This window comes from Herpailurus yagouaroundi, unplaced genomic scaffold (genome assembly GCF_014898765.1).
Source record: "Herpailurus yagouaroundi ecotype Mexico unplaced genomic scaffold, PumYag 188, whole genome shotgun sequence".
Taxonomy (NCBI): domain Eukaryota; kingdom Metazoa; phylum Chordata; class Mammalia; order Carnivora; family Felidae; genus Herpailurus; species Herpailurus yagouaroundi.
This window is the reverse complement of record NW_024412419.1, coordinates 21,075,539-21,088,919: the sequence shown is the minus strand read 5'-3', so window position 1 is coordinate 21,088,919 and position 13,381 is coordinate 21,075,539. Positions and strand designations below refer to the sequence as shown.

At 43.5% G+C, this 13,381-nt stretch overlaps 1 protein-coding gene across 1 annotated transcript in view; it reads right to left on the bottom strand.

Moving 5' to 3' along the window:
- The window catches only part of RAB10 (RAB10, member RAS oncogene family), a 79,567-nt gene extending 72,834 nt beyond the window's left edge, over positions 1 to 6,733 (bottom strand). The window contains exon 1 of the mRNA XM_040496248.1: positions 6,120 to 6,733. Coding sequence (XP_040352182.1) covers positions 6,120 to 6,246 — 127 coding nt within the window. The 5' untranslated portion in view covers positions 6,247 to 6,733. The remainder of the gene's footprint in view (positions 1 to 6,119) is intronic.
- Positions 6,734 to 13,381: the final 6,648 nt, after the last annotated feature.

Here is a 13,381-nt window from a genome sequence, read left to right as displayed (position 1 = left end):
ATGGTTGGGGAGTTCGAGCCCCATGGTTGGGGAGTTCGAGCCCCATGTTGGGCTCTGCACTGACACAGTGGAGCCTGTTGGGATTGTCTACCCCGACCTCTGCCCCCACTCCACCAAAATAAATAAATAAAAGTTAAAAAAAATATTTACCTATCTTAACAAGTTTTAAGTGTATGGTACAGTAATGTTAAGTATATTCACTTTGTTGTGCAACAGATCTCCAGAACTTTTTCACCTTACAAAACTGAAACTCTATACCCATTAAACAACTCCCTATTTCCCCCTTCTCCCAGTCCCTGAGGGACTATCATTCTACCTTTCACCATTCTACTTTCTGTTTCTATGAATTTGACTTTAGATACCTCATGTAAGTGCAAGCATATAGTGAATATTTGTCTTTTTGTGCATTTAACCATTTTTAAGCATACAGTTCAGTGGCATTACATGATATTCTAATTATTATACAATCATCACCACTACCATCTCTACAACTTTTTCATCTTCCCAAAGTCAAACTCTGTACCCATTAAGCAATAAATGAAATTCTGTACACATTAAGCAATAACTCCCCATTACCCAGTCTCCAGGCCCTGATAACCACTATTCTACTTTCTCTATGAATGTGCCTATCCTAGGTACCTCATATAAATGATTTCACACAGTATTTGTCCTTTTTTCGGTCTGCCTTCTTTCCCTTAGCACAGTGTTTTTAAGGTATCCATGTTGTTGTATATGCGAGAATTTCATTCCTTTTTAAGGCTCAGTAATATTCCACTCTATGCATATACTACTACATTTTGTGTATCCATTCATGTGGACATTTGGGTCGTTTCTACCATTTGGCTATTGTGAATAATGCTGCTAAATAGATAGTAAGTATGGTGAGGATGTGGAGAAATTGGAACCCTGGTGCAGTGACAGTAAGAATACAAAAGAGTACAGCCACTGTGGAAAACAATAGGGTGGTTTCCCAAAAACTTAAAAATAGAATTACCACATGACCCAGAAATTCCACTTCTGGGTCTAAACCCAAAAGTACTGAAAGAACTTGAACAGGTAACTGTATGACAAAGTTCCTTTTTTAAAAAAAATGTTTATTTATTTATTTTGAGACAGAGTATGTCAGCAGGGGAGGAGCAGAGAGGGAGAAGGAGACTCCCAAGCAGGCTGCACACTCAGCACGGAGCCCAATGCAGATATCAATCTCACAACTGAAAGATCACTACCTGAGCGGATATCAAGAGTCATATGCTTAACCAACTGAGCCACCCAGGAGCCCCTGACAAAGTTCATTTTTGATAAGCCAGTCATCCTAATGGGTTGCAGTAACATCTCATAGTGGTTTTGAATTGCATTTCCCTAATTATTAGTGATGCTGAACAACTTTTCATGTGCTTACTGGCCATCTGTAGACCTCCTTTGGAAAAATGTCTGGATAGTTTTTAATCAATCCTAAAACTAGGTATTAAAATGAAAGATTCCTTAGGCACCCTGGCATTCCTATAGCATGAGCTGCTGACTGAGAATCACAGCAAAGTCCAGGCATGTTTAATATGACAGGGGTTTTGCTCATTTCTCTAAAAAGCAGCCTCCCCATATAAATGGGCTCAGTTCAATTAAATCAACCAATTCTTAAATGCAGGTTACTGGAACCATCCTACTCTAATAAAGCTTAGCAAAAAGGATGCATTCATTATACCTCTCCAGAGGCAAGAGACTTTACCAATTTAACTTCTTGCATGGAGCCCAGACAATCCATTTCCCAACAAAAGATATTCCCTACGGAAAAGGTAATAATACACCAAGGCATGGAATGAGGAATTAATACCAAAAAATAGCACATTCAGTAATACAGCCCACTAAAAATTTCTGCCTTAGGACAAGTCCATGTAACTACCATTAAAGGATAATGTTTTCCTGACCTCATACTGCCAAGAGGGCTACAACCAAATGGACCCCTGAAAAGCTCTTTAGCAAATATTTCTCAAACCAGTTTTACCCTAAAATTATTCTACTAGCCAAACAGCTATTATTCTTAAGCAAAATCTGATTGCAATATACTTCACATATACAACGTTCAGAAAGTAGACAGGAAGGAAAATATTAAAATAAAACTGGCCCCTATTCTATATTAAAGGGTCCTGACTGTATTACTTGTCTGCCTGTCTTCATTCATTATTTATGTCACACCCATTAAGAGAAACTTTTTTTTTAATTTTTTTAATGTTTTTATTTATTTTTGAGACACAGAGTGCTCGCTTCGGCAACACATATATTTTTGAGACACAGACAGAACATGACCAGGGGAGCAGCAGAGAGAGAGAGAGGGAGACACAGACTCTGAAGCAGGCTCCAGGCTCTGAGCTGTCAGCACAGAGCCCGACTCGGGGCTTGAACTCATGGAGTGTGAGATCATGACCTGAGCTGAAGTCGGACACTTAACTGAATGAGCCACCCAGGCGCCTCAAGAGAGACTCTTCTAAGTGTTTAGCCTCTATCCACAAAAAACAAACAAATAAAAAACAACAACAACAAAAAACCTCTGCCCTCATGCAGCTTATATTCTAGTTCCCTTGGATTCACTTTGAGAATGGTGAGTGTGGGACATAACAGTAATTTGTTTTTGCAACTCTGCAATAAATCTGACCATAATATCATAATTTCTGCTATAAATGTGTGGGAATTGAAAGTACACAGAAAAATTTAAATACTGTAGTCTTTGTGAGCACTATGGGCATAATAAGCCCATAAAAATTCTTTCTTCTAAGAATCAATGACCAACAAACAACTAAAATGATTCCATCTGAAATAATGAGGGTCTGCCTTCTATCGGCAGTTTGGTCCTTGTGAATACCTACTTCTATTTATTTCTGAATACTCACTTTGCAAGGTAACTACTTACTCAAACCTCAAGAGGTTTTAACAATCAAGTAACAACTCAAATTTCACTATCATTCATAATTAGCGAATGCTCTAGATTTTTTAAAAAACAAAACTAAAGAGATAACCCTAGTCAACTGATAACATTTTTTAAAAAGTAAAAAAATAGCATACAAAGTCATTTCTAGCCAACTAGCTAGTTCAGACTGTTCAGACATACACTGTCCAATATGGTAGCCACTAGCCACAGGTGACTATCGAGCACCTGAAACATGCCAAACCCAAAGTGAAATTAGTTTCAGTGTATAACATACACACTGAAAAAAAACAATAGAAAATATTTCAACAATTTTTAAATATTGATTACATAATAAGATGATACCATTTGGGGTAAAATGAGTTAAAACATTATTAAATTCTTCTTTTATTTTAATGTAAAAAAAAACCTTTTTTTACTTTTTTCAATATCAAAAAATATGTGGCTCGGATTCTATTTGTTTTAAACAGCACTGGTTTAATAGACTCCTAAACCTGCACACAGAGTGATACATGCAATATCTGTTGGAGCTATACTTAGAATTTCATACTTATTCACTTCTCAGTTCACACTCTTCAGCCTATCTCCTATATCAAAATACCAAACATATCAAATATTTTTATATCAAAATATGAAACTTTCAGAGTCTAACGTGAAATTGTTTAGCAGACTAACAAATATTTGAGTGACCATGTGCGCAGGGCATTCAATCCATAAAGTAACTTGTTCTGCTATCCTTCAACAGCCAAAGGTACATATAGTCTGTATCTAGCTAATAAGCACTCTGCTCCTACAGTATGCCTGGCACCACGCTAGACGCTTTACTCTCACTGACCCATAAAATCCTCACAACTACCCTATGTAGTAGATTCTATTTAAAGAAGAAATTGAGAGGCACCTTGGTGGCTCAGTTGCTTAAGCATCCAACTCTTGATTTCAGCTCAAGTCATAATCTCACAATTCAGGAAATCTAGCCCCACATCAGGCCCTGCACTGCCAGTGTGGAGCCCACTTGGGATTTTCTCTCTCTGCCCCTCCACTGCTCGAGTGCTCTCTCTCAAAAATAAATAAGCTTAAAAAATAATAATAAAATAATGAAGAAATTGAAGCACAAAGAGGTTAAGTAACTTGCCAAAGTCCCACAGCCTGTGGAAGTAGGATTCCAACCAAGCAGGCTCTAACCAAAACCACCACACATTTTCCCTAAAAAAAGGACTACACAAGGGGTGCCTAGTTGAAAGTTGGAAGAGCATGCAACTCTTGATCTCGAAGTTGTGAGTTTGAGCCCCACGTTGGGTACAGAAATCACTAAATAAATACATAAAACTTAAAAAAAAGAAAAAAAAAAGAAAGACTACACAAGACTGAGTCATTATCTTATAGGATTGGGTTCTAGTTGTGTGTACGTACCCATTACGAAAAGACTAGAATAGATGGGGCTTAATGCATTGCTTCCTACTCTCATTCCACCCTTCTCAATGGCAGGCTAAAGTTGATCTTGATCTTGCTAAAGGTTTACACTATGCTCCCTTTTCCAGAATTTCTAGACCCTATCCTATTCCACTGGTCCAATTCCTATGTCCTTCAGGCTTCATTTCAGATACCATCTCCATGCAAGCTTACTCAGATTCCCCCATGATTTAGGCTGGTCACCTCTCCTCCCTATGTTCATCCCTTTGTAGCACTTCCCACGCTCTGTTGTGACTGCTCAAGGGGTCTACCCTGTTCACCACTTATAATACCTAAAACCGTGCCTAGCATCAGGTGCTCGATAAATATTTGCTGAACTATCTAACCATGTGACCCACCCAGTTACAGCTAAAAGTGGTGGCATATTAAAAGCAAACTTAGTGGTAGGAAGTGCTAATCCACAAGCAGAAAACAAGTTCTAAATTTCAGGGAATTTATGACAGGTCAAGAGAATAGTATGATACACATCCAATAATGATTGCAATGTCTCCCACCCATCCCGAAAAAAGGAAGAGTAAAATTAAAAATCTATTTAAAATTATCATTTGCCCAACTTAATTTCAGTATAATTTCACATGAATTAAGTAGCTAACAAAAATTTTGTCATAAATCCAAATCAACCATTCCAATAATGCTGTAAATTGAAATCAGATTAATTTTGCAATTCCCAGAGTTCAGAGAAGGCTGCAGTTGCTTTTTAAAATCATCTCAAGTATGAAACTAGTTACATGTATAATTGGGTTTCACTGCACTGCCCCAATGCTGAGTGCTGTGTTCCAAATGACGGGCAATCATGTATCCTTTAAGATATTTATTGCGGGGGGGGGGGGGCACTTTTCGCATACAATTCATTTAACACAAGTCGTCTTAATGCCACTAAATTTTCTAACCAGAATCCAAAGGAATTTTCCCAGAGTCTTCCCCCCTTTTTTTTTCCAAAACCAGAAACCAACTAAAAAGGTCAATCTTTAGTTCTTACTTCCACACTAAGCAATTCTGAAACATAAGGTGAAAGTACATTAGAAGTTCTTCGGCTAGGACTGGCCAAACGTTTTCCCGTAAATTCTAGCGTAAAGTCTAACAGAAGGGAGAACTTCATTCTTTCGGGTTTGAGGACAGAAACTGATCATCTCCCTTAGATTACTGTTTCTGTTGATGTCTGGAAAAGCACTGTGAGGCAAACATGCCATTGAGTCCCACCCCAAGCACTAAGAGCCTCCGATTGTTTGACACATCAATGGATTAGTCAACGCGGGGGAACTCACTTTTCCCCTTTAATTTGCTTTAATTATTCCTCACACAAACCCTCAAGTTTACTCTAAGTTATGACCATATAGAATCTTCTCTTTGCCCTGAAGTATAAATTCAGGCCTTTACCAAATGACCTACGGCTTCAATCCCAACCACTAAAATAAATCCCTTACAAGTATCGTGCATCTAGTAACGCCACACAAATATGGAAAAAGCCAGTGCAGTCGCTTAAAGAAACAGCATTCTGGAACGTGGTTAATGCTGCATATTTTGCATCAGAGGCACCGAACAGAGTAGGAGACTTGAAAGCAGAAGACCCCGCCCCAGTAAGCTCGATGTCGATTCAAACAGTAACTTAGGTCTGTCGCTTGGAATCGGAATCACTGAAACAAAGGCGTTTATTACGGGAAGCAAGATGTCTGGAGTAACAGAAACGGTCTGCAGCTACTCAGACCGTACACCATCTTCCCACAGGTCTTACCTATGGTGGAAATAAAGGTGGTATTGAAGGCATCATCCGAAAAACGAAAAAGGACGCAGGTCTTCCCCACTCCCGAGTCTCCGATCAGGAGCAGCTTGAAAAGCAGGTCGTACGTCTTCTTCGCCATTGGGAGGAGCGGCTCAGGCTCTCGCCGCCGGCGGCCCCAAGGGATCGGTCCCTCTCACTACAGCCAACTCCTCGCTCGGGCGTTCTCAGGCCGGAGGACCGGGGAAGCGTGGGAAAAACGAGGGCTCGAGAGGGCGCGGGCGACCTGCGAACGGCCTCGTCGAGGAAGCCCCCCGACGGTGGCGGCGTCCGGTGCCTCCGAGGGCGGCGACCGCGGCTCCGCAGCCTCTCCCAGCCGCTCCGCCCGGTTCCGGGGAGTCGGTCGGGACAAAATGGCCTCCCCTCCCCCCTCAGGGCTGCTCGGCCGGGACGCTCCCACGGGCGAGCAAGCAAGCTCTGCCGTCGAGGGAGTGCGGCGGGCGTGAGGACAGTCTCCCTCCCAAGCAGAAACTCCGCGCCAGGACGCGGCGGTGGCAGTGGAGGACCCCGAGCCGACGAGCTCAGCTACATAGCCACAGGAAGCCGAGCCGCCCCGGCCAGAGCCACCTTTTCCCCGTGCCCTCTCACGCCGGCGTGCGCGCTGCCTGAGACGCACGCAAGGACGTACGCCCGCCCTTCCCTCGCGCCCTAGCCCTGCGGATCGCCTCTGCGCACGCGCGCCGGAGCGTGTAGGGGCACGCGGGGGCGGGGAGTGGTGCGCCGGCTCTCCGAGCCTCTGTCTGAGGCAGGACGGAGAAGAGAGAAGGGAGGGGCGAGAGAGGGCGAGGCCGCGGGCGCGCTCCCTGCGGCCGCCTGATAGGGTGCGCCGCGTTAAGAGTACGCCCCTCGGGGAGGTGCTGCCTGGTGACTGCGCAGGCGCGGCACGCTGGAGTAGCCCCTTGACACCCTCTTTCCTCCCGGGGCCGCCTCCCCGGCCGCGCTGAGGATGCCCCCGGTTGTGTTTGTCGCGTGTGTCGAGCTGAGGGGCTTGGCGCAGCAACAGCCCTTGATGGCCGTGAGTTCCTGTGTAGCTGTAGTTCGTAAACGCCAGAAAAAGTGGCGCCCTGGGTCATTAATAGGCTCTTTGCTAAGATGAGACGCATCCTGTAGTGCCCTCCCTGGTGGCTAATGGTAACAGGAGAAGCATTAGAGCTACATCCTGGTTTACTTCAGGAGCAAAAGTTGACGTTCCAGAGAACAGGAGTCTGAAATGGAAAAACTGGCCGGGCTGCTCAGTTTGGAATGATGTAATCCGCCTTCCAGGGCGAGGGGAGAAGGACTGAAGAACACCTGGGTGCAGGGAGAAGTCGAAGCTTCGGTGCTGTGCTCTACGCCCAGGACCCGCTCCAGGCCTTGCAGTCCTTTTGGAATGCCCGAGAGCCCAGCAGCGCCATACAGAGGCAGCAGGGCTGGTCCCTGCGGCCAAAAGCTAACCACCGGTGTCCAAAATCGAAGGACAGTGAAGCCAACCCCAACCCGACGCTGCCTCTTCCTTGCCCTTCCTTTTCCTGTGCCTTACACCCTTTCATCCCTATTAGTCTTTATCCTTTCCTGTTCCTCTTTTTCCTTTCTGTCGTTTAAAGAGTCACGCCCCTGCCCTGCCATTCTCAATGTGCTTCATCGCTACCAAGCACACCCAGGATGTGGTGGTAGGGTAGTTGAACCTGGTGGGCTAGTTCAAACTCCTACAAGAGAAAACCCTGAGACATCTGGAAACGGGATTTGAGAGAGAAGTAAAAACTACATTTTTACATCCGCCACCACCCCCAAAACGTTTGTGCGTTTATTTTTTTTTTTAATTTTTTTTTCAACATTTATTTATTTTTGGGACAGAGAGAGACAGAGCATGAATGGGGGAGGGGCAGAGAGAGAGGGAGACACAGAATCGGAAACAGGCTCCAGGCTCTGAGCCATCAGCCCAGAGCCTGACGCGGGGCTCACTCACGGACCGCGAGATCATGACCTGGCTGAAGTCGGACGCTTAACCGACTGCGCCACCCAGGCGCCCCATGTGCGTTTAATACGTAATTAAAATTGGTCTTCGAGGCCGTTAGGGTAATCATATTTCAACCTCCCATTTTTTAAAGACTTGGCTTGCATTTTTCCTTCCCAACCACCCCTGAAGCTTCACTACTGAAAATGCTTGTCTTCTCTGATACATCTCGCTCTTCAGTTTGTTTCTGTGATTGCTCTTGTCACTTAAACCTTATTCTCTATGGATCATTCTTTCTATAGTTGGGAATGTCTTATGATAATGCCAACAATTCTAATATAGGCTGGCTATGCAAATCACAAAATGAGCTATGATCAGTGCTTCACAGGTTTGTCGTCCGTTAAGAGGCATTACATTGAGCACCCCGGAGTGTTAGCGTGATTCTCCCTTTCAAATAAGTTTAACTCAAGCCCCAGTGTTGTAAAGCATTTCTTAAATGTTATTATTTCTAAATGTAGAAAGCCCAATGAATTCCATGACGTAAAATTTGGGAATAAGGGCAGTTACATATAAAAAATAAATTGGGGCGCCTGTGTGGCTCAGTTGGTTGAGCATCCAACTCTTGGTCTCTGCTCAGGTCTTGATCTCTGGGTCATGGGATCCACCCCCGCATCAGCCTTGTGCTGACAGCACAGAGCCTGCTTGGAATTCTCGCTCTTCTTCTCTCTGTATCTCTGCCCCCCTCCAAATAAACTTGAAAACATTTTTTTTAATTGAAAAATAAATTTAGAAACTTCATGTTTTATCCTAGCTCTTTCTTTTTTTTACTGTTTATTTGGTTGGAGAGAGAACTGGAGCGTGCAAGTGGGAGAGGGGCAGAGAGAGGGAAAGAGAGAATCCCAAGCAGTCTCCTCGAAGTCAGCGGAGAGTCTGACACAGGGCTTGAACCCACAAACCATGAAATCATAACCTGAGCCAAAATCAAAAGCTAGATGCTTAACTGACTGAGTCACCCAGGCACCCCTATCCCAGGTGTTTGGAACAGTTACAGCACTTGGAGCCTTTTCTCCATGGGCTCCATATTCTGAAACCTTAGGAGTGAACTGCACTTATTAACAAATTGTATTTATTATTGGGTCCGGATCATAGAATTTTAGAGCTTTCGTATCTTTTACATCATAATTCAACTCCTGTGTGTAATTTACAGATAAATCTAAGGCTTAGAGAGGTTAGAGACTTGCCAGAGGTCACACATTAGTGGCAGAGCCAGCACTATATGCAAGGGGACAGGGAAGAAGACCTCTACAGGACATCACGTTGTATGGAGGTGGGAATTGGGAGGCTCAGCCAGTTCTCGATGTTCGGCTTCCCCAAAGTTAATTAAAAGTTTTGCTGGAGTAAGACCTAAGCATCAAGCTACGTTGCCATGGAAGGTGGCTGGAATGATCAAGGCATGAAAGGCCTCTGACTTTAGGGCGAAAAAAAGAATAAAATGGGGTCTATGTAGGCCTAAAAGGAAAACCTAGTGTTATGAAGAAATATTTGATAAATCCTAAAACTTAGTGAAAGAAAATGCCAATTTAGTTAGTACTAGTTTAGGATTTATGCCCTTAAAAATTTTTCTCTGTAAATCTTGCCCAAATATTTGCAAAGCCAAGAAAGAAAATAGATATATTTATATGCTCGTATTATTAGTTAAGGTATTATTTCTATATCTTTCTAGAGAACACACAGCTGACCAAAGTCATGTTTCCAGTCCTCTGCTTCAACTTTTAGGACCTGCCTTTAAAGCTTATAGGAAATTCCTACCTTGGTGCCTGGGGGCCCCCCCCCGCTGGGGGGGGGGGGGGGGGGGGGGGCCAAAAAAAAAGTAATTAAAATAAAAAAAAAAAAAAAAAAAAGGAACATTCTACCTTGGGGCGCCTAGCTGGCTGGGTCCAAAGAGCATGTGATTCTTGATCTTTGAGTCTTGAGTTCGAGCCCCATGTTGGGGGTAGAGATCACAGACAGACAGACACAAACAAACAAACTTTAAAAAAATTCTTGCCTCAGAAGATCATTTTTAATGCCTCAGGATCATCATTATTCCTCTTCCTGCATGTATCTTCCATCCTCTGTACCTGATTTCTTCCTCTGATTTCTCCGCCCCTTGCTCTCTCTATCCTTAAAAATGGAGTTATTCCCGTGAATGGCAGTCCCACTGCTATGTCGTCACCTGGCCATAAAAGCTACCACTCCAATCTCAGAGATTTTGCCTATTTGCTAGCGCCTACCTCCTGCGTTCACTCTCCCAGCCTTCAGCAGAGATTTCCATGAGAAAGGTCTTTGTTAGACATCCCTGATTGCTGAGAGGCTGCAGCCATTCTTCTCTCCATCACCTGCCGATATTCTGCTCTGCCTACATATCTTGACTTAGTCCTACCTCATGTTAGAGAATGATTGCCCCATGAGCCTTCCCCATCCCATTGGATGTGTTTGTCCTAAGCTTCTCCGGGGATACCTCAGTTCTGAAATGCTGGACTACTCAGCTGGCACTTAATGGCAAGCCCTAGCCAACGAGCTTTATCTCCTATCCCAGCTTCCTCACATTAGTCTCCAGACAAACTGAACTGGTCTTTTTTTTCTGCAATTACTATGCATCTTCTTGACTTCATGCTTAGTTTCATGTGGTTCTCTCCATGTGAAATGCATCCCCCCCTCCCCCCATCTCTATCCCTTCAGCCTTCAGCTTAAATATCCTCGCCATAGCCTGTCTTCTGCAACACTCTTGCTGGAAGGAATTTGTTTCTCTTTTGTAATACATATTTATCTTTAGAAACTTAGAACCTGCATATAAACAAAACAAAAATTTTTAATTATTAAAAATTCTACTCCCAGGATTACCTGGTTGACTCAGAGAGCACATGACTCTTGATCTTGGGGCTGCGAATTTGAGCTCCATGTTGGACACAGAGCACACTTAAAAAAAAAATCTACCCACAGAGATAACCCCTATTAGTATTTTGATGAATAACCATGTAAATATTCTTCCCGTAGCTCTTTTTTAGACACTTCTTACACATTTTCCACATTTATAAAGATATTTGTGTACATATTTTATCCAATTGGAGTCTCCTTAAGAGCTTGTGACTATTATATTCATGACTTTACAAAGAGTCTTCAACATATCAGAAGGTCAAAACATGTTTATTGAAGAGAAAATAAAATGAAAGTCACCAGTTCGCTTTTTTCCCTAGAAAACAATACTAATTTGGAGAAATTCTCCGTGTCAGAAAAAAAAAAAACTGAAAACTCAAAAGAGAGGGAGCCTGGGTGGCTCAGTCAGTTAAAGATCTGACTCTTGATTTCGGCTCAGGTCATGACCTCAGAGTTCCTGAGTTTGAGCCCCACGTGGGGCTCTGTGCTGACAGCAAGGAGCCTGCTTGGAATTCTCGGTCTCCCTCTCTCTCTGACTCTCTCCAACTCACATGCATGTGCTCTCTCTCTCTCTTAAACATTTTACTTTACCTTTTTTAACGTTTATTTATTTTTGAGAGAGAGAGAGACAGAGTGCAAGCCGGGAAGGGGCAGAGAGAGAGGGAGACACAGAATCCAAAGCAGGTCCAGGCTTTGAGCTGTCAGCACAGAGCCCGACGTGGGGCTCAAACCCACAAACTGCGAGTTCATGACCTGAGCCAAAGTCGGACGCTTAACCAACTGTGCTACTCAGGCGCCCCAATAAATATTTCTTTTTGATAGAGCGTGCACAAGTGAGCAAGGGGCAGAGAAAGAGAGAGAGAATCCCAAGAGGGGAAGAGAGAGGGAGAAAGGGAGAGAAGCAGGGCTAGAAGCAGGGCTCCTGTTCACCTGAAGCGGGGCTGGTGCTCACCCAAAGCAGGGCTCTAGCTTACACGATGTGCGACTCAAACTCACGAACCATGAGATCATGACCTGAGCTGAAGTCAAGATGCTTCACAACTGAGCCACCCAGGCGCCCAAATAAATAAACATTTTTTTTAAATAGAAATATAAAAATAAATAAAAGTGATTATGGATCCAGTAGGAACCCTCACCAATCTACAGGTTGTATATTTACATATAAAAATGTAAATATGTAAATTAACCGTTTGTTCATGTCTTAAAAAAGAATCATCCAAGGCAAAGGATAATTATTTTCTTTTTTTTTTTTTTTGGAAAAGTCCATTTTTTTTTTATTTTTTTTTTCAACGTTTATTTATTTTTGGGACAGAGAGAGACAGAGCATGAACGGGGGAGGGGCAGAGAGAGAGGGAGACACAGAATCGGAAACAGGCTCCCGGCTCTGAGCCATCAGCCCAGAGCCTGACGCGGGGCTCGAACTCACGGACCGTGAGATCGTGCCCTGGCTGAAGTCGGATGCTTAACCGACTGCGGCACCCAGGCGCCCCAGGATAATTATTTTCTAATAATTGGCCATTCAACTAGGCATTAAAGTAATAACTGCTCAATTCGCACTACTTAAAAAATGAGAGCAGCAAGACACAAACATAGTAGTTCTCTTTTAACATGAAGATATGCAGAGTAAACTCCTGGGTGCATCAATGCAAAATGGGCTACAAGGCACACATGAGCCATCACAGGAACTGGAATTTTTACAGCAGCAAAAGTCAGAGCACTGAAGAGCAAAGAAGGCTTTAGGTAAATTGAGAGAGAGAGAAGAGGGGAGAGCATAAGGTATGGCAACTTGACCTGCATGAGACAGTTGGAAAAATCACAGAAGCACCAAAAGTAAGAAGAGAACAGAGAGAGAAAAAGTCACTTTCCAGAGGCAGAACCAGGGGAGGCGAATGCTTTAACCCTTTTCCAAGCCAAGAAATTTGAAGCTACACTTGTGACTTACAAATTTATAGACTCAAGGCATGACGTGATGGAGTCACAGTGATCTGATCTTGAAGCCCTGGTCCATCTCACTTAGCTGGGTCATTTTTTTTTTATTTTTTTTTAATGTTTATTTATTTTTGAAGGAGAGAGAGACAGAGTGTGAGTGGGGGAGGGGCAGAGAGAGAGGGAGACACAGAATCAGAAGCAGGCTCCGGGCTCTGAGCTGTCCGCACAGAGCCTGATGCGGGGCTCAAAACCACGAACTGTGAGATCATGACCTGAGCCAAAGTCGGACGCTCAACCGACTGAGCCACCCAGGTGCCTAGCTGGGTCATTTTAAGCAATTACTAATCAAACTGAACTTCAGTTTCTTCATCTGGAAAGTAAGGTTACCAGGAGCTACCAAATCAAGTGATTGTGAAGATTAAAATAATCCATGTAAAGA